Below are 21,448 nucleotides of genomic sequence, written 5' to 3'. Positions count from 1 at the left end.
AAGGCCACGCTTTCGCACTGCCCCACCACACCCTTCTGACGCAGCTCCCAAATACCAGCTCCACTCCATACCCCCACTCCGGCATAGAATACAACAAACTCCCCCAACCCTCCCCGCAAGATACAAAACTCCAACAATGCCCCACAACAAAAAACAGAACAACACCCCAATAAATAACCATATCAAAATTACAAAAGTACAGAAAAAGAGAACACAACAACAGCAGAAACCAGTAATAAAGTATTACAACCGACCCCGCAACCCCCAACCCCTAGTTCGAGTCCAGTTTCTCCGTCTGCACGAAGGCCCACGCCTCCTCCGGGGAATCAAAATAATAATGCCGGTCCAAATAAGTTACCCACAGGCGCGTAAGTTACCTCCAGCTCCAGGGGCAGATGGAAAGACCCGGCCCCCACTAGCGAGTTCAGCATCGTAGCGACGTAGATTGTCAGGTCCGACCCCTCCAGCCCCTCCGCAAGGCCCAAGATCCTCAGATTTTTCCGCCTCATGCAGTGATCAAGCTCCTCGAAGCGGTCCTGCCACTTCTTGTGGATTGCCTCGTGCCCCTCCACCTTACTCACGAGGACTGCGGCCTCCTCCTCTCGTTCAGTGGCCTGCGTCTGCAACGCCTTGATGGCAGCACCCTGGGTCGTCTGAATCTCTGAGAGCCTTTTGTTCATTTCCTGCAGAGAGCTCAGTACCTCAGCCTTGAAATCTGCAAAACAGCACAGGAGAGCAGCTTGCTGCTCCTGGGCCCACTGCTTCCACTCCTCTGGTGCTTCGCCGGCTGCCATCTTGGATTCCTTCCCCCGTTTTTTCTGGGCAGCTGCCGCCGCTTTTTCCCCCTTTCCACTCCGAGTTCGGGTCATGAAATGCGGAGAAAGTCGGTCAGCACACCTTCCCCCACCGGGAGACGTTGAACAAATTCCGTTTTGGGCTCTGAACAGAGCCGAAAAGTCAGTTTGAAACGGGAGCTCCCAAATGTGCGGCTTCCTACGTCATCGCCGCCACCGGAACTCGTTGATGACAAAATATGACCCCATTATGGCAGCTCACGTTTCTGCAGTGCAAAACAAGTCTAAACAAAGAATCAAACGATTACAGCAACAAGGAAAGGCTCAAAGTAAAGGCCGTGGTGGACTTGTTACATACCTGAGTAAAACAACTATAAACATGTTAATCAAAATTATGAAGAATATGATACAAGAAAGAATTAGTCATGAAGTTTCTAAAGCAAAATAGTATTCTATTCTTCTCTAATAATCCTTCTCTAAACTGCTTCCAATGCATTTAAATCCTTCCTTAAATAAGGAGACCAATATTGTACACAGTAAGAAGTCTTACAACACCAGGTTAAAGTCCAACAGGTTTGTTTCAAACACGAGCTTTCGGAGCACGGCTCCTTCTTCAGATTCACCTGAAGAAGGAGCCGTGCTCCGAAAGCTCGTGTTTGAAACAAACCTGTTGGACTTTAACCTGGTGTTGTAAGACTTCTTACTGTGCTCACCCCAGTCCAACGCCGGCATCTCCACATCATGGCTAATATTGTACACAGTACTCCAAATGTGGTCTTGTCAATGCACTGTAGAACTGAAGCATCGCCTTCTCACTTTTGTACTCAATTCCTCACCCATTAAATACTAAAATTCTATTATCTTTTTTAATTACTTGCTGTACTTGCATAGATCAGGAGAATTATTTGCAGTTTTGTCTCCTTACCTAAGAAAATATATACATGCCAAAGAGGGTGTGCAGCGAAGGTTCACCAGACTGATTCCCAGGATGGCGAGATAAAATGAAATGAAAATGAAAATCTCTTATTGTCACAAGTAGGCTTCAAATGAAGTTACTGTGAAAAGCCCCTAGTCGCCACATTCTGGCGTCTGTTCGGGGAGGCTGGTCCGCGAATTGTCACTGGTACGAGATTGTCATGCGAGGAGAGATTGGGTCAACTAGGCCTCAAAAGGTGAGAAAGCGTAGAATGGACACATGTGCTGGATTGTGCCATGCCTCTGTTACCACTAGACTTAACTATTCCAACATACTTCAGGCCAACCTCCCAAGTTCTACCTCCCGGAATTTGAGATAATCCAAAACCAAGTCCTATTCATCAATCTCTTAAATTTTTTTTATTATAAATTTAGAGTACCCAATTATTTTTTCCAATTAAGGGGGCAATTTTCGAGTGGCCAATCTACCTATCCTGCACATCTTTGGGTTGTGGGGGTGAAACCCACGCAGACACGGGGAGAATGTGTAAACTCCACATGGACAGTGACCCAGGGTCGGGATTCGAACCCGGGTCCTCAGCGCTGTAGGCAGCAATGCTAACCACTGTGCCACCGTGCTGCCCTCATCCTATTCATCAATGACCCTTGTGCTTACTGACCTTCATTGGATGTTGGTTAAGCAGCATGTCAATTTGAAAATATTCATTTTTATTTTTAAATTCCTCCATGGCCTCGCCTCGCCTTATCTCTCCTCCATCCCCACAAATCTCCACCCTATCTGTACTTTTCTAATTCTGGTCTCTTGAAGTTCCTCAGTATTTAAAAAATAAATTTAGTGTACTCAATTCTTTTTTTTTCCAATTAAAGGGGCATTTAGCATGACCAGTCCACCTACCCTGCATCTTTTTCGGTTGTGGGGGTGAGACCCACGCAGACACGGGGAGAATGTGCAAACTCCACATGGACAGTGACCCACTTTCTTCCTTTAAGGCACTCCCTAAAATCTAACTCTTTGACCAAGCTTTTTGCCATCTGACCTCACTTTATGTGGTTTGGTGTCAAATGTTGCTTAATAATGAACATAGAACATAAAACATAGATTGTGTGAAGTGCCTCAAGATGTTTTATTAAAGTAAATTAGGAATACAAATTGTCATTGAAACAACAAAATGTAATGAACAAAGGATGTTTCTGTAATCCCAGTCACACAGGGAGCACCAGCTCCCACCCCCATACCATCATAGGCCTTAGGGGGCTGTGCAGAAATGTGACTGGCTGAATTTTATTCAGATGAATATGCTTTCAATATATTTTGTGAATACCTTTAAGGGAACATTGATGCTTAAGAGCACCATGTACGCTGTCTGAATGTCAGCTGTGGTGGGTATGTCAGGAATGACAACTAACCCTGTCGTACTCTTTCTAAAACTAATAGAATGCTTCCAAGTAATTACCCACCACAGCTGTGGAGCAGTTCTGGACAATTGGATGGTATGTAAAGGGTATGTGTGAAAAGGTCAAAGGATAATAGATGCCTGGCAGTGAGCTATGAGCCAATAATCCAATCAAGCATTTTCAATGAAGCTATAAACTATTATATTGAAGCTTAAGCAGGTTCTGAAATTCAGTGGGACTGCAGGATTTAATAGCTTATGTTAAATTTATCTGCATACTATTATATTTGGTCTATTATATACCTCTTTTTAATAGCCATTTCAATGCAAGAGTGCACTAGAGAAAGGGCAGATTGACTAATTGTCAGTGTTATGTCTGCCTTTCCCCGAGAACTATTGGACAACCTACTGACTTATGATGAGTTCTTTAACAGAATGTCTGGCATTAAATGTAAATGCAACACTGGCTTACTTATTTTAACAGCAGTTATGAGTGGGTTCATCAAAGACCAATGCAGGATCACCGGGAAACATGAGACACTGATGGAGTGCTGTATTGTCAGAGGTGTTGTCTTTCATATGAGAGATTAACTGAGACCCTCTGCCCTCTCAGGTGGACATAAAGGATTCAGTGATACCACTTAAAGAACGTCAGCTGAGTTCTTTGGGTTTCCTAGCATCTATATTTCAACCAACATCAGTAAAACAGTTTATCATAGAATTTACAGTGCAGAAGGAGGCCATTCAGCCCATCGAGTCCGCACCGGCTCCTGGAAAGAACACCCTACCCAAGGTCAACACCTCCACCCTATCCGCATAACCAGTAACCCCACCCAACACTAAGGGCAATTTAGCATGGCCAATCCACCTAACCTGCACATCTTTGGACTGTGGGAGGAAAGCGGAGCACCCGGAGGAAACCCATGCACACACGGGGAGGATGTGCAGACTCCGCACAGACAGTGACCCAAGCCGGAATTGAACCTGGGACCCTGGAGCTGTGAAGCAATTGTGCTAACCACTATGCTACCATGCTGCCCCATCTGATCATTTATATCATTTGTCATGTTGGACTCAAAATGTGAACTCGGTTTCTCTCTTCAGATGCTGCTGGACCTGAATTTTTCCAACACTTGTATTTTTATTTCAGATCATAGAATCCTACAGTGCAGAAGGAGTCTATTTGGCCCATCAAGTCAGCACTGACCCTTCGAAAGACCACCCCACCTAAACCCAATCCTCCACCTTATCCCTGTAACCCCACCCAACCGTCGGACATTGAGGGGCAATTTTGCTTGGCTAATCCACCTAGCATCTTAGTAATAATAATCTTTATTATTGTCACAAGTCGGTTTACATTAACACTGCAATGAAGTTACTGTGAAAATCCCCTAGTCGCCACACTCCGGCGCCTGTTTGGGTATACTGAGGGAGAATTCAGAATGTCCAATTCACCCAACAAGCATGTCTTTCAGGACTTGTGGGAGGAGACTGGGTGGAAACCCACACAGACACGGGGAGAACGTGCAGACTCCGCACAGACAGTGACCCAAGCCGGGAATCGAACGTGGGAATCTGGCGCTGTGAAGCCACAGTGCTACCCTCTGCTACCATGCCGCCCACACTTTGGACGGTGGGAGGAAACCGGAGCACACAGTGGAAACATTCACAGGCACGGGGAGAATGTGCAAACTCCACACAAACAGTAACCCGAGGTCGGAATCAAACCTGTGTCCCTAATAGTGAATAAAGTTCAAATGTATTTTGTAGGCTGTGTAGTGCTTTGGAATATCGCTAGGAACTGCACTTTACTTCAAAACAAACGGTCACAAGCTGGCACAATAAATTGTTCCATCTGCACCTCAAAAGCATATTGTTACATGGACAGAACAGAAAAATGTCACTCTTGCCATGTACCTCAACAACTATAAAGCTACTTGTCCCAGGGCTCTCTGTAAAGATCCATTAGATAGAGCATCGCTGATGTCGAATCTTACTGACTGCTCAGCATCTGGTTGGGTTTGAAAACCAGATGGTAGATGTGTTCCCCAGAGGCATGATCCAGCCTCACAAGTGTAGAGTCTTGGGGGGAGAGAAAAAAAATCACTATTCAAAAAATTGAATGCAAATAGGAATTTCCACATTTCCTTGAAGGAGCAAGGGGTTTACGGCTGAAGTATTATATTTGCCGTCTGGATCGATTCTGATCCTGAATTTCTCTTTGGTTTCACTTATAACCAATTCATATCATACACTGTTTCACGTATTTTGCTGACAGATAGGGTCAATTCGGAGTGAAGTACATGTGATAAATATATGATTCCACTACATTGGTGGCCTGAGTTATGGATATTTTATAGCTCGAGTAATGCTGCTAATATTGATACGGCCTCAAGGTCAGAACTTTCACCTGAATTTTCTGCGATTCCTTTGCATGTTCATAGCAGCTAGGTGCATGTGAAGGTAATCCCTCAAAAAGTTAGGAGACTAAAAACGAAACATAGGTTTCTCCTCACTCAGTGGCTGTCCAAAAATAGTATACCAGCAGGCGTAACGCTATTTGTGTCCTTGATTGAACAAAGGTCTGCCAAAAGAGGGGAAAAGTTGAAGTGTTGAGAAAATTCATTGGAAAATGCAGGTCGATGGAGAAAATAATAATGAATGGTATTGAGCATGCTTCAAAATTTGAGAATTATTTAGCTGAGGAACAATGGAATAAAGCACACAAGACAACCGTTCGATTAAATGGTTCATGCTTATTTTTATTGTGTTAGTTAATCTCCTATTGTGCTGGAGACTAAACATGGCAGTATAACAGTCACAAGGAGCAGGCTTATTGGTCACAGCATCTGGATGTCCAAATAATCACCTCAATTAACAGGAATGGGAAGGATGTGAGGAGCTGTAACAAACAATTTGACAACTCAGACAGTAACAGTTCAGTACACATCCTTCATTCTGCGGACATGTGTACTAGGTGTGCCACCAGACCTTAGTAATGAACCCAATTAACAATATATAATAATAATAATATATATTTACTCTTTAAAAATATACTTCAGTCAGAGGGCTACTTCTGTACAACTACAAAAATAAAAATTTTATATAAATAACTTATATGGCATACAATATTTTAACTGTGATTATATATACCCATCAACCAAAAAAAGTCCACATGATCAGATTAGATTTTTTCACGTGGAGGGTATATTTTCTTTCCTGCTACAGTAACTACAATTTACAAGATTCTTACTTCACAAAAAAGAGACAAAGCATATTCTCTACTGGATTCTACAATAAAAAATATGTCAATCTCTTTCCCCCCACACATGTTAGACAAGATACAGCATTTGTACACTTATTTTTTATCAATTGAAGCAGCCCCTTTTTGCTTCAAATGCATTTACAAAAAAAGTCTAGAATAAACAAAAGTAAAGTTCCCTGCATTTGTTGAACTGGCAGTGATTAGACAAATCACAGAGATGAACCTTTAAAACTCTGGATCACCGACTGTGCACATGACTGGTTTGAAAGATGCTACATTGTGAGCTAGTACCAGATGATGCAATGGCCTCTTTCTGTGTTGCATCTTCTGTGGTGTAAATTGTAGAGTGAAGTATTTTCAATTAACATGGTTTCTCGGTGCTCCCTCACTCCCGTACTTAAATGTTGAGAAAACTGTTACTCAAAAACTTTCTTGGGAGTAGGCACTGTAAGTGGATCTTCTCGTGCTGCGATACTGTGAATGGCGATCGCTTGGTATTCCAAGCTCTGCAGCCTTTGATCCCAGAGAGATGGCACAAGACAGCTAGAAACATCAGCCAGGTATCCCAGAACCCTGGAGCTCAGTGAGAGATTCTTTAGACTATAAGATAGTCGGATTTCTATGTTCACGGTTTACTAGTATGCAGTTTTTGTTGCCCTGTATTGAAAGCATTTCCTGTACTTATGTTTATCAAAGGCTATCTATGAGAATTTAGGACAGGTGATCGCCAAGAATTTGTATTTTCAATGGATCTTGCATTAAGAAAAGGTTGACAACCACAGGATCAGAGGGAGATCACAGGAAATACATTTAAGTACACTGTTCTAACTTTATAAAACATTTGTTAAAATCATTAGGAAACTGGGCTGCATCATCACACCCAGTTATACTCTGCACTTCTTCCTAGTATAACTGGCGTTCTACCTCAGAAAACATCCAATGTAAAAAAGTTAGTTGACCTTATTGGGGAAGATAACATTTTTTAACTTTAATTCTGAAAACAATGAGATATTTTAATGAAGAGCAAATGGGATGAAAGATGAGCAAACTGATGTATGAGGTGAAGTTTGTAAGGGTTCTTCTACATGATGTGCTTCAACTGCTAGTGACTGCACAGGCATGGCGATGCACAGCCACTCAGGGTAGAAGGTTCTCTACCCGTTGGTCTCCAAAGCAGCTTAAAATCAACGTGTATTAAAGTTAGATAAAAGAACAATTTGCAAAATTGGTCCTCAAAAATGTTGAAAATTTATATTACATTTATTAAAAATTAGAAAAAACAAAAATGACAATTTAAATTAAAATTTGCATTCACTGAGCTGGCTGTGGTTAGACACACAACTAAAAACCCTACCCCCCTCCTCATGTGTTATTTCAGCAAACATGGGATCAGCCAGTTCAAGTGGATGGTGGGATTGTACAAATTGCAAAATCAAGTATGTTGATGTAGTTTATTGTGAAATCCGACAGTTTTCAAACCATGTGTCTCAGTATTACGATCCAGAGCCTTGCAGGTAAATACTTCTGTGACAAAAACCTTTTTTAAAAAAAATTGTACAAAAATATAAATATAACATCACTGGCAACAACAAAAAATACTATTAAACACTTTCATTCATTCATTTTTACTGGCTATGAGGCTCCATTCTCTTCAGTCTGGTTAGAAAACAGAGTACTTGGTGCTTATATTAGCTGCATATTCCATGAGAATACAATAAGCTGCATGACACATAAGTGACAATTCAAATCACATTCATGCAATATGAATGATTTGAGCATGAAAAAACACTCAACATTCCAATCTATACTTCAGTATCTTAACCCATTGAGTGGGCTTCTTCTGAAATATATTTAATGCATATTCAATCAGTGGGCTACAGATAGATATGTTTAACATTATCACCATCGTTGGGACCAATATTATTCTAACAGTTATGATGTCAATCTTTGTTATTTTTAAAGAAATCAATCACGGTTTGGAAGATTGCTTGCTGATTTCCAAAATGCCCTATGCTTCAAATCATTGTTTGTTTCACTTGGGGAATGTCTTTCTAACTGTTTTCGTACAGGAAGGAAAATTCAGATTGGTTAAGTTTGGCGAGAAGGTTGTCATGCACATCGTATCAATAGGTTTCAAGGTGGCATTGGCAGTAGTTTAGAAGCAGGGCTGAAAAATTGGACAAAGCATTACTGCATTAAGCGGTGACTGACAAACCCGATAAGCAAATGGAAGGTCAAATGCTAAAAGCAACTGGAATGGAAGCAGAATTCAGGAAGGTCGGGGCCCTTTCAAAGAGTGCTATATTATGTATAGGATGTAACAGATCCTGAGAGGTTGTTTGGGTTGACTAGCCTCAAGTTAAGTACGCACATGGTACGGTGGGTCATGGGTGCAAGTTTGCAATTTATCACAGACATAATGGAACTGTTTTGATGAGACTAGAACTGTGATACTGGGAAAGCACTTGGTTAGCACTGCTGCCTCACGGGTTCGATCCTGGCCCTGGGTCACTGTCCGTGTGGAGTTTGGACACTCTCCCCATGTTTGCAAGGGTCTCACCCCCACAACCCAAAGATGTGCATGGTAGGTGGACTGGCCATTCTAAATTGTCCCTTAATTGAAAATTAAATGAATTGGGTACTTTAAATTATATAAAAAATGCTGGAATCATACATCTCCTGCTGATTAACACTGAGATGCCTGGAACACACCTGTCCAAACTTTTGATCCAGACGGTATGTCAAAGGGATGCTGAATGACATTTACAGAACTGGAGAAAAGTTAGAGCTGTCCAGATGGCTGAACTAATCAAGGCACTGGCGTCTTGAGCTATTTGGACCATACCGTTGATGCACTGTTTGTGGTAAATTAGCTAAAAGCAATGTGAGACTGTCAGAATTCATCCTGGCTCCCTTGGATTAATGAGGGAATTATTTAGAATTGACATCAGAAACAGGCCCTTTGTCCTAATTGGACTCTACCAGAATTTAGGTTTCATATGAGCCACCCTTCTATTTGTTTCTCCCTCATGTACTAATCTACATTCCGTCAAATGCACCTTTTCTATTCACCTCAATCAGTCCATGTGGTAGCGGGTTCCATATTCTCAGCCCTCCCTGGATAATGAAATGGCTCCTAATTCACTTATTGGGTTGATTAGTGATTATCTCATATCTATAGCTCCTAGGTTTGGGCCCCCTCACATATGGAGATATCTTCGCTATGTCTACCTACAGAACCTCTTCATGATTTGAAAAACCACAATCAGGTCATTGTTTGATCTTTTTTCTGGGGAAAAGCCAGTTCAGTCAGAGAATCCCCACGGGTTCTGATTCGTATCGCTTTTCAGCGAGCTCAGCATGTGTGACTGTTGGGTGAGGAGAGGGTCAAGCTTAGCTGTGATCACCATGTCGAATGGTTTACTGACACTCAACTGTCATTATTCACACATGGAAGAATGGAGAGGTATTGAAGAGCACCCACAGGGCCATACCTCAGCAAGGAGCCAACACCCTGAGAGGGAAAGAAAAATACTTACTATTGTCCCCTCCATGATTCAACAGTGCTGAGATTAATTCTACCACTCTCACCATGGCCCTGGCCAGCACCAAATAACACAGTGTACACCAGTGACTAAAGCTGGCACCTTTGCGGCCCGTGGGAATCAGCTGCGTCGTGCCCAGTATTCTACTTTCAGAAGGCTTGTTATAATTAACCGCAATGACCCAATAATGGGGAGCGGCTCACCTATTTGAAATTGTACTCTGTAACCCTCATCACAATGGGTGACTTTAATTTGATGTTGCTCCCCTAAGTTCTGAATAATTTGGTCCACTGGTTAGGTCATATTTTAATTACAGCCGCACTTGGTTTGATTACTCCTGGCATTGTCCGTTGGGAAGGAAAAGGGTGGAAAATCATTTCATGGCATGGCTGGAATGCTGTCACTAAAAAGAAGTCTTAAGCTAGTGTTTGAAAAATATGGTTAGAATTTTTCTTTGAAAAATCAGGATTTATTTTGGATTATTTAAATTAATTTTTAATAACGTTATAGTACAATCCAAGCATTCCTGTACACAGGCCTGTGAGAAAGGCATGTTGCTTCCGTAACCATGGTGATTTGTTGGAGCTGGTAAAACATCATTCATGGTGACTAGGTAATTGCATAGAAAGAAAGTCTTGATGAAGGGGCGGGGCGGGGCAGCGGGGCGAATTTAATCGATATAAACTTTTAGGTTTAGCAGCAAAATAATCAAGCATTTATCATTTATCTGAACCCAACATTACAAAAACTCTTTTCATTGTACACAGACTACACATCTTACCATTCATTAGAACTCTGCCTCTGAATTTCCTGGTGCTTTACACAGTTTATAATACAGAAGTATACAGTACATCATTAAATAGGTTTGTTTTGTTTTTTTTTAGTATTAAAATATATTTAAACGGCAACTTAATATTTTAATATAAATTTCCTGTCTCTGTCTTGAAGTTTATGTACATAGGCAGTTTTACACGTTTCTTGAGCCGGAGGACATCGGGATGTGGAGGGAATGTAAGCATTCTTTGGTTGCCACATTCGTTTGAGGCGACCTGAGGATGATAAAATGCATGGTAAGAATATCGGTAACATAAAGCCAAGCACACACAATACAACTGATGATAGAATCTGCACCATCTCTACACAGTATTAATTATAAGTTCACCGTGTCTGAAATCACTAAAACGATGATGTCCGAACAAGTTTAGACCTAACCGTAGATCTACAAGCAGAAAAAAACATTATTACAGTTTTTAATTTCTCTTGGACTTTGATGGAATCTCCATAAAGATTCAACATCCAGGTTTTTTTAAAAGGATGATTTTAAAAGGGTTGAACAATTCCGTTGGGTTAATTTCCATTTTTGCCTCCGCAAAGAAATCTTTTGTTAGTTGTGATTATACGGCACATTGTGCGCTGACAGCACACGGCCACATTGACAGCTACCCTCAGCAAAAAAAAAAAAGCAGAGCAAAAGCAGAATAAAACTCCCAAACATAAAATCTGAATAAGTATACAGGATCAGTAAGGATACATCAAGAAACATTTTCTTTCCTGTAAGCTGCCTCATCGACTGAACAATTTTTTCCAGTGAGTTATTAAGCCATACCAGCCAGGAAGGTGTCTGATTTGATAATGGTTGGAGGAAACTGAACCTACTAGAGATCCTGCTCCTGACTGAGATGCAGCCACCTCATCCTGATTGCGTGTATGTGTGGGCTAGGTTCTTGGATCTATGATTTGTAAGCATGCACAGGCAGCGCTGTCAATTTCATCTTATGGGTTTCAGAAAATGGATAGGTTTGAGGTGTCAAAAAACACCTGCAACTACCCACATGACTGGGACGAGGATGAGTAGGTTCTTTGGGGGTGAAGACAGGTGTGTCAGGTGCTCGGGGAGTCCAGCGAACCATGCCCATATGTTCTGGGCATGCCCGGCACTGGAGGAGTTCTGGAAGGGGGTGGCGAGGACGGTGTCGAGGGTGGTGGGATCCAGGGTCAAGCCAGGATGGGGACTCGCAATTTTTGGGGTTGGGGTGGAGCCGGGAGTGCAGGAGGCGAAAGAGGCCGGTGTGCTGGCCTTTGCGTCCCTAGTAGCCCGGCGAAGGATCTTGCTACAATGGAAGGATGCGAGGCCCCCAAGCGTGGAGACCTGGATCAATGACATGGCGGGTTTCATTAAGCGAGAGAAGGTCAAATTCGCCCTGAGAGGGTCGGTACAAGGGTTCTTTAGGCGGTGGCAACCTTTTCTCGACTTTCTGGCTCAACGATAGGGTACAGGGACAGTAGCAGCAGCAACCCGGGGGGGAGGGGGGGAAGGGGGAGGGACGGGGGAGGGACGGGGGAGGGGACGGGGGGACGGGGGGGGGGGGGGGACGGGGGAGGGACAATGACTATGTTTGTTTATTTAATTTTAATTTATTTTTAAGTTCTTTGTTGTTCATTGGGGTTGGGGGGGTGGGGGGATGTGATACATACGGTCTGGGGGTGTTACAGTTACTATGGGTTATTTTGTTGCATTTCATTGTTTGTCGTTATGTTTTATATTTTCTGTAAAAAAAAAATTCCAATAAAAATTATATTAAAAAAAAAAAACACCTGCAACTCGATGAAGGGGGAGGTAGAGTAAAGATGAAGAACATTGTGGTTTGTGGCCGAACAGGAACATTCCAATCAGGAAGAGATTCTAAGGGGAATTGTTGCCTTTCCAGATAACAGCAAAGATGGTTTATACAGATGCTCTCAAAGGCATCCCCACTTGAGATTTCAGAATCTTAAGTGTGGCCATCCAGCCCATTCACATGCTGTCCATTAGCCTCATGAAGCCCAAAGTCCAGGACCTGTGGCTTGAAAGGAATGATTGTTCATGTTGTTGTCACCAACGTGAGGAAAACAATGTAGCTGTATTAATTCGGCCCTGTTCCAATAGCAGCACAGGAGGAGCTCGTGGTCTGAGCTCAGCAGACACTGGATGTATATCCAACCTGACATCCAAAGCAGATCCTGCAAGGACATCAACCTCATCAGTTGTAAGGAACACTGGTGTATCTCATCTCCCATAGCTTGACTCTAGTCCCCCTCCCTGAAGCATGTGGAAAAGCAATGTGAAGGTGAGATTGAATACCGGGAATGTGGTAAAATAGGGGAAAAGTTTGTAATTTTAACTTTGGATTGATTTTCCAAACATCACTATTTAATTTTAGGGGAGAAAAAGGGTACAGTCAGCACCTATGTTCAACACAACATTTAAAGGTCAAAATAAGAAATTTTGAGTCTACCCCTGAATTTGTGTTTCAGTACTTTTCCAATAAAAGCAGAACAACTCACCTAATGCCTTCTCGGGGCTTCCCTGCTGTTTAATTCACATTCAACATCCTGAAGTTCAAAAATCTCCACTTTGGAGTCTGTCATTTTTTCATGATTCACATACAAGGAGGGTATGTGCGGTTTGTCGAAGCAGTCTGACTCACTGTCCTCAAACCCTTCATGTGTGTACCCTTTAAATGTCTGTGGTACACTTGGGTGCACAGCCAGAGTCACTGATGCTGTGGCAGTCACCGTAGTGAAAGGGTGATTTGGTCCAGATACACTAGTAGAGTATGCTGGAAGTGTAGTCCTAGGATGGTGAGTCCTGTTCTGAGACCTGTGCTGACTCCTCGAGGAACTGACAGGCTGGATGGGTTGAGCAGCACCCCTGTTGTGCAGTCCATTGTTAGAGGCCGGTTGCCTCCCTTCCGCTGCCTGTTGTAAGTCTTTAGGCTCTTGCCAGGCTAGTTGAGAACTAACAGAATCCACAGTAGGCTGAGGTTGTCCTTTTGCGTTTATGTGATTCTTCCTGTATGAGGAATCCTTAAGCTCATTGTATGGCTTCACAATCTGTTGGGGAACATTAAAAAACATTATTGTCTGCATATATTTTTTTCAACAAGTTTTAATCTAAAAATGACTGGATCTGTTTTTTGTAATTCATTTATGGAGTGTGGATATTGCTGGCAAGGCCAGTATTTATTGCTCGTACCTAATTGCTCTTGAGAAGATGGTGGCGAGCTGCTAGCCTAGCACTGCATGGAGTCGTCTAAGAAATTATTTTTTTCCATTCATTGTTGGGATGTGGATGTCGCTGGCTGGGTCAGCATTTGTTGTCCTAATTGCCCTTGACCCGAGTAGCTTGCTAGGCCATTCAGTTAAGAGTCAACCATTTTGCTGTGTGGGTCTGACGTTACATGTACGCCAGACCAGGTAAGGATGGCAGGTTTCCCTTCCCGAAGGACATGAGTGAACCAGATGGGCTTTTACGACAATCGGCAATGGCTTCATGGTCATTATTGGACTTTTAATTCCAGATTTTTTAATGGAATTCACATTTCACCATGTGCCATGGTGGGGATTTGAACCTGCAGAGTATTATGTCTGGATTACTAGTCCAGTGACAATACCACTAAGCCACTGCCTCCGAGACCAAGACAGTAGGAGGTATTAGGATTGCTGAGGTCTGTGTTGGCCCTGCAGTTGAAACCTCTCCTGTTAAAGGAGGGTGGTACTCAAGAGGCCCTTTCCATACCAGGCTTATTTTTTAAATATAAATTTGGAGTACCCAATCATTTTTTTCCCCAATTCGGAGCAATTCAGCATGGCCAATCCACCTAATCTGCACATGTTTGGGTTTTGGGGGGTGAAACCCACGCAGACACGGGGAGAATATGCAAACTCCACACGGACAGTTACCCAGAGCCGGGATTGAACCTGGGTCCTCAGTGGCGTAGGCAGCAATGCTAACCACTGCGCCACCATGCTGCACCTCCATAACAGCCTTATAAGGGTGAACTTGGTGGGCGGCACGGTGGCTCAGTGGTTAGCACAGCTGCCTCACGCCGCCGAGATCCCAGGTTCGATCCCGGCTCTGGGTCACTGTCTGTGTGGAGTTTGCACATTCTCCCCCTGTTTGCGTGGGTTTCGCCTCCACAATCCAAAGATGTGCAGGGTAGGTGGATTGGCCACGCTAAATTGCCCCTTAATTGGAAAAAATAAATTGGGTACTCTAAATTTATTTTACAAAAATGAGGGAGAACTTGTCGACTGATGTGTTTATTATTTGATAATGATAATTCAAAGTAAAATGACCAATTAGATTGGGCGGGATTCTACTTGTCAATCTGCTCGTCAATCTTTCACGGGGATGGGAAAGGGAAAGTGGCTGGAGTATTTCTCCATCCGACCTTGTGCTGTGCCACCCATGCCACCTTCTGGAGCAACAACGCATGCAAGCACTTCTGGTATCCAAAGATATCCATGTGCTTGGCTATCTTACTCTCCTGCCTTAATATGTTTCAAGTTTGTTCTTGTAAACCATGTGTACATGTGAAGATATATGTAATATTGACTAGAATTGCCCATTTGTAGCTATTAGAGGGAAATTCCACTCAAGGGGAGGGATTCTCCCCGACCTGGCGGGGCGGGGTGTCCCGGCGGGACGGAGTGGCGTGAACCACTCCAGCGTCAGGACGCCCCAAAGGTGCGGAATTCGCCACACCTTTAGGGGCCAAGCCCTCACCTTCAGGGGCTAGGCCCGCGCCAGAGTGGTTTGCGTCCCGCTGGCCGACGTGGAAGGCCTTTGACGACACACCAGCCGGAGCCGAAGGGATTCCGGCGGCCAACGGAAGTCCGCGCATGTGCGGGTGTGTCAGCGGCTGCTGACGTCATTCCCGCGCATGCGCTGGGGGGGGGGGTCACCTTCGCGTCGGCCATCGCGGAGGCTGACATGGCCGCTGCGGAGGGGAAAGTTTGCCCCCACAGCACAGGACTGCCCGCCGATCGGTGGACCCCGATCGCAGGCCAGGCTACCGTGGGGGTACCCCGCAGAGCCAAATCGCCCCGTGCCCCCCCGAGCCCGCCCGTGCCGCCTGGTCCTGCTGGTAAGGGAGGTTGTTTAATTCACGCCGGCGGGACCGGCATTACAGCAGCGGGACTTCGGCCCATCGCGGGCTGGAGAATCACTGGGGGGGGGGGGGGGGGCGCCGACCGGCGCGGTGCGATCCCCGCCCCTGCCAGTTCCAGAGAATTCGGCGGCCGGCAGGGGCGGGATACACACTGCCTCCCGCCGATTCTCCGACCCGGCCGGGGGGGGGGGGGGGGGGGGGGGGGGGGGGGTCGGAGAATCCTGCCCAATTAGATATTGATGAGTGGATCTTTCACTTGACAAGCAGTGCGAGTAGAAAGTGTTTTGAATCTACTACGTGCACATTTCCTGTCAGTAGATGCAGACCAATCAATACCGGATGTTAGATTATATCAAGATCATTTGTATCATGCCTTTTATGCATGTAATCTGGACAGTAAAAAATGTGTTAGTTTTCTTATCTCCTTGTGGAAGAGGAGCTAAATTCTACCTGTGGCCCTTTACCAGAATCTGTAGTCAATATGATTCACCAGTTTTAAGATTCACCAGTGCAGCCCACTACCATTTTCTAACTCCTAGTAAAATGCCAGTGGGAAACTGAAAATGTTTTGAGTGATAAAGAAAGGCACTTACTGTGACTCGTGGGAAGTTAGGGTTGTTTCCAGACTCAAGCAGTATTTGTGAGTGAGTTGGCGGGATGATGTATGCACTCTGGTCAAAGTGAGGCAGGTCCTCCTCACTGACCCCAGACACTGTGGTCTCTGAGTAATATTCCGAATCAGAGGACTCAGATAACGTACTCTGCTGACGTGGAAATGAGCGGACATAGAAGTCATGGTGGTTCATGGGTGGCGGAATTGGCTCAGGTGAAGGAGTTGGCAATCGACTGCCTCTATCTGCTGGTGTCACCTAGAGAGAAAGGGGCAAACAAGAGTGAGGAACAAAATTAAGCATTCTTGACTGCTTTGAGAGAAATTAGCGGACCCCTAATTATCCTCCACGTCTGATCACTCAATAATTTATATTTTCAGATGCACCTCTGCTATTTTTATCTCTGCTTTTCGCAAGCCCCCGAGAGGTGGTTTAGGGGGATGGCGCTAGAGGGAGGCAATGAGGTACTGCAGGCTTCTTTGGTGGAAACCTCCATTAATGTATGTGGATTGCGCCTCAGCTGAGCTTTTGCCTTATGGTCGCAGAGTAGAAGGAACCTGAAGAAATTCGGTCCCAACACCACAAACCAAGGGCAGCCAAAATAATATGGACAGCTTGCTCCCAAGACCCCTACTAATGAACCTAGAATACACTCTGGGCACAAGGATCCACAGTGACCATGCTGACATTGAAAAATTAAGCAGTTTTAGAGATTACACCTACATTCCACCAATGCAGTGGTACATTGCATCAGAATTCTAGCATTCTGTCCCTGTTCATCATGCAGTTGTGTGTTGCTAAGATCATAGTAGCCTTGTTCGGACTTCACTCAAGGAAGCAGAGTCCACTACCCAGTGACAAAGTCAAACAAACAGGATGATTGCACATTCAAAATAATTACTGTGGCATTATATTACTTGCAGAATAATAGATACTCTGAAATGATTAGAGTATGAATGTCAACAAAGGTTTCACATGGTTTGCATACAAAGTAATGGTTACCCAGGAATGGGTTACAAGTTTTTAATCTAATTATGGGGTTCAGGTAAGGTCACAACTGGGAGAGTCTGCTGAACCCCAAGACTAAAATTCCAGTCTAGAGTTACTCAACTGCTGTGCCTATGGAGCAGATTCGCAACAAACATGAATTTGTAACTCGTATGAAAAGGGCCTGCTTCCAATTATATTAATTACCTTTACTGGGTGAAGCTCTTGTTACACAAAACTCCGTTCTCAATGCAAAAGAGCCTGAATCTTGTTAATCAAATGAAAACTTGCTTCTAAAAACAACTATTTGCTGTTTGAGAAATACTCAGGCAAACTTTGAATAGAGTCAACAACATTGGATAAAGGTGTTGCTGTGAGTTAAAGGTGGCCAATCTAGAACATTTCTTCCCCCCTTTTTAAAATAAATTCAGAGTACCGAACCTGTAAGCTGCAGCGCTAACCATTGCGCCACTGTGCCGCCCAATCTAGAACATTTGAAAAGGTACAAATTGTGTGCAATTGAAAGTGTGTTTTATCTGGGTTTGTTGGGTAAAATATCTTAAATTGTGCAAAGTGCTATATTGTGGTTTTCACTCACTCAGTGAGTAAAGAAGCAAGTATTTTGTTTCAGGTTTCTTGATCAGTGAGGTACTAATGTATCAGTCTTGTACATATCAGAGCATTACTAAAATATTATGGTGAAAGCTGTAATCTGTGCCTAATAGCGTTGTACAGAATGTTTCTTACATTAGAAAAGTGGTTCATCAGACCTTTGGACCGAGTGTATTATTCAAGTAGAATATTCTGCAGCTGTCAATGAAGAATCTAAAAACTATCCCTGTTATGTCAGGAAAAGGACAATCAGTGAGGAACATGGCATACATTAGATGTGAGGGAGCATCAGAGAATGTCATTATTTACATGGTTGCTCCATTGGAGAAGAAGGCATAAAGAATGTATGTTAAGCCAGGGGCTGGGGTCTATCGGGCAGTATTATAGGAGAGCTGTATGTTATGCTAGGTAGTGTTATTTGTAAAGGGACAGTAAGTTGGCAAAAAGAGGTTTCAAGCAATTCCTAATTAAGAGATAGCTTTTCAGGCACACATCCTAATCCAGGGAGTGTGTGCTTCAATCATTAGGAAAACAAGCTTCCTGCGTTTAACTCTATGCACCCAGCCAAATGAAACCTGCTATTACTGATTAGGTTAAGTCTGGAGCCGATGAAGAGCAGATGGAAAAAGCCAAGCCCCCCTGAAAAATGAGCCTTGCATGTTTAGTTTGGAACATTAGTCAGATCCGAACACACATCTTCTACTTTTGCTCCTCCTGCAGCCACTGCAAAGTGAGGCGTTGCTACGGTACAGTGCGGAAAGCTGCACAAACAACTAAAGTGGGGATTGGGGCATGAAAGAGAAAGACAAATACGGACCGTCAAAAACTTAATCCAGAGGGGCCGCATGATAGTGCTGTGGTTAGCACTGCTGTGTTACGGCGCTGAGGACCCGGGTTCGATCCCGGCCCCCGGTCACTGTCCGTGTGGAGTTTGCACATTCTCCCCGTGTCTGCGTGGGTCTCGCCCCCATAACCCCAAAAAATGTGTGGGGGGATTGGCTAGACTACAATCTGATTGGCCAGCAGTTCTCTAATCCCAGCAGTGCCAAATGTTGTCGTGGACAGGAGTTGGACTACAAGCAGCCCCCGGGATCTAAGTCCCAGGGGTTCAGGGCCAGAGTGCTCTCAGGGCGAAGAGGCCCAAGGGAGTGCGAAGAAGGAGGATTGGGACTATTGGTGGACTGGTCAGGGAGGAGGGAGCAGCAGCTGGGGCCAGAACTTACTTGTCGACATCCATGTCGAAAGTAGACTGGTGATGGAGGCACCCTACTGCCCCTACCCGACTTTCCACCATAGGCCTGAGCATGGTAACTTTCCAAGTTTCCCTCCCCACCTCTGAGCTAATTTCGCCAGCCTGAAAATTGAAGCTGAGCAGAATATTGTCCTTAAGTGGTCAGTAATTGGACACCAAAAGGCCTCAACTGGGGTAAAGGGGAGCTGACAGGCCTAGGCCTCATCTATCTCGCCATAAAATTGGGGAGAGGTTGGGTCAGGTAGGAGCCTGGTGGGAAGGCCATCAGAGGAAACCCACCGGTGGGCGAACGTAAATTTTGCACATGTTCATGCACTTGTTTCAAGGATGGCTCATTCTGCTAACAGATCTGAGAAGATTCAATAAAAAAAGACATTGCTATGCTTACCTCAGCTGGGGGTCCAATGACTGACAGTAAAACAGGAAGTAGGACCAGGCCGTTAAGGATGCCCAAAACTGTTAATATGGTCAAAACGGCAAAGAAATACCTGCAAAGGGAGAAGAATTAATATTGTTAGAACACTCATGTTTTAATTTAATTTTATTATTTAAATTATGCTTTATGCTCAACAAGGTCAGGCACAAGCCTGGTAATTCCAAGCCAGTAAGGGAAGTTAGGTGATGAGGAATTTAGTCAGTGTAGAATCAAATAAGGGAAACTGAAAGGGATGGAAGTTCAAAGCTAGTGTGGGGAATGAAATGGGGTTAGCTCTAACTGAGTGGAGTGGGCGGGGGGGGGGGGGGGGGCGCGATTTACTGGCCGTGTCCTGCTGGAATCGATACGGGATGCGGCTGGTAGATCCTGTGAGAGGCCTCCTCTGGGATTCCTGATGGTCATTATGCCTTGCGAGACCTAACGAGATGCGTGCGATCCAGACTTGCAGAGTTAAGTAAATTTAAAAGCTCACGTAACTCTGCAGATGCCAGATCGAACAGGCTCCCAGGATCTACCGAGGAGAGCACAGCCGGGCGCCGTTAAGCACTGGTCCCCACAAATGGGGACCACATGGAATGGCACTTAATGGGGGTTTTCCAAAGCGATCAGAGGCCCCCGGGTGGTTGTTATTTGGGCAGGGTGGTACGCTGGTACTCCTAATGTCACCCGGGCACCAGGGCACTTCCAGCCAGACACCCTGGCAGTGCCACCTGGGTGCCAGCATAGCACCGCCAGAGTACCCAGTCTGGCACACAGGTGGCATGCTGAGGCACAGCAAGGCTGGCAGGGTGAAGATGCACAGGTGGCATTATGCTCATGCAGGGTAACGGGCTTGGGGTGCCCTGCTTGTGTGAGGTTGGGTGTGTGTGTGTGTTGGGGGGGGGGGGGGGGAGACTTGAGGGTCCACCAACAGGTGAGTTGGGGCTTTGGGGGTGGTCCAGGGGTCATGACATGGCGTTGGCAGATTGGAACACCATTTAAAAATGGCACCCCGATCTCTTGCTTCAGTGGCGAGCAGAGCTCCTCAGTGCAGGAATTGCGACTGAGTGCGGCCTCGAAGGGGCAATCCCTGTGGAGGCCCCAAAGAAATGAGTGGCATTTCCGGCACTACCAGCACTGGTAAGGACCCCTCTAATCCCACCCAGAATGGTCTTTTTTTATTTGGTTAGACCGCGCCTGGGGGTAGTGCAAGGGGGTGAGCTCGTACTGTACGGAATGGAGTTAGCTCTAACTGAATGGAATGAGGTTAGCTCTGAGCGGAATGGGGTTAACTCTGAGTGGAATGGGGTTAACTCTGAGTGGAATGGGGTTAACTCTGAGTGGAATGGGGTCTCTCTTAGCGGAATGGGGTTAACTCTGAGCGGAATGGGGTTAACTCTGAGTGGAATGGGGTTAACTCTGAGTGGAATGGGGTTAACTCTGAGTGGAATGGGGTCTCTCTTAGCGGAATAGGGTTAACGCTGAGCGGAATGGGGTTAACTCTGAGGGGAATGGGGTTAACTCTGAGTGGAATGGGGTTAACTCAGTGGAATGGGATTAACTCTGAGTGGAATGGGATTAACTCTGAGTGGAATGGGATTAACTCTGACTGTGATGGGGTTAACTCTGAGCGGAATGGGGTTAACTCTGAGTGGAATGGGGTTAACCCTGAGTGGAATGGGATTAACTCTGAGTGGAATGGGA

At 44.7% G+C, this 21,448-nt stretch overlaps 1 protein-coding gene across 2 annotated transcripts in view; it reads right to left on the bottom strand.

The window, feature by feature from the left end:
• Nucleotides 1–5,860: 5,860 nt before the first annotated feature.
• ptch2 (patched 2) overlaps nucleotides 5,861–21,448 on the bottom strand; it is a 143,424-nt gene continuing 127,836 nt past the window's right edge. For both annotated transcript variants that reach the window (XM_038794089.1, XM_038794090.1), the window contains 4 exons: nucleotides 19,718–19,817; nucleotides 16,461–16,736; nucleotides 13,259–13,807; nucleotides 5,861–10,983 (listed from right to left, as the gene is read on the bottom strand). In XM_038794089.1, the coding sequence (XP_038650017.1) occupies nucleotides 13,259–13,807; nucleotides 16,461–16,736; nucleotides 19,718–19,817 (925 nt within the window). In that variant the 3' untranslated portion in view covers nucleotides 5,861–10,983. The remainder of the gene's footprint in view (nucleotides 10,984–13,258; nucleotides 13,808–16,460; nucleotides 16,737–19,717; nucleotides 19,818–21,448) is intronic.

The sequence above is a fragment of the Scyliorhinus canicula genome, chromosome 4 (assembly GCF_902713615.1).
Source record: "Scyliorhinus canicula chromosome 4, sScyCan1.1, whole genome shotgun sequence".
NCBI lineage: Eukaryota > Metazoa > Chordata > Chondrichthyes > Carcharhiniformes > Scyliorhinidae > Scyliorhinus > Scyliorhinus canicula.
This window is presented reverse-complemented; position numbering and strand designations above follow the sequence as displayed.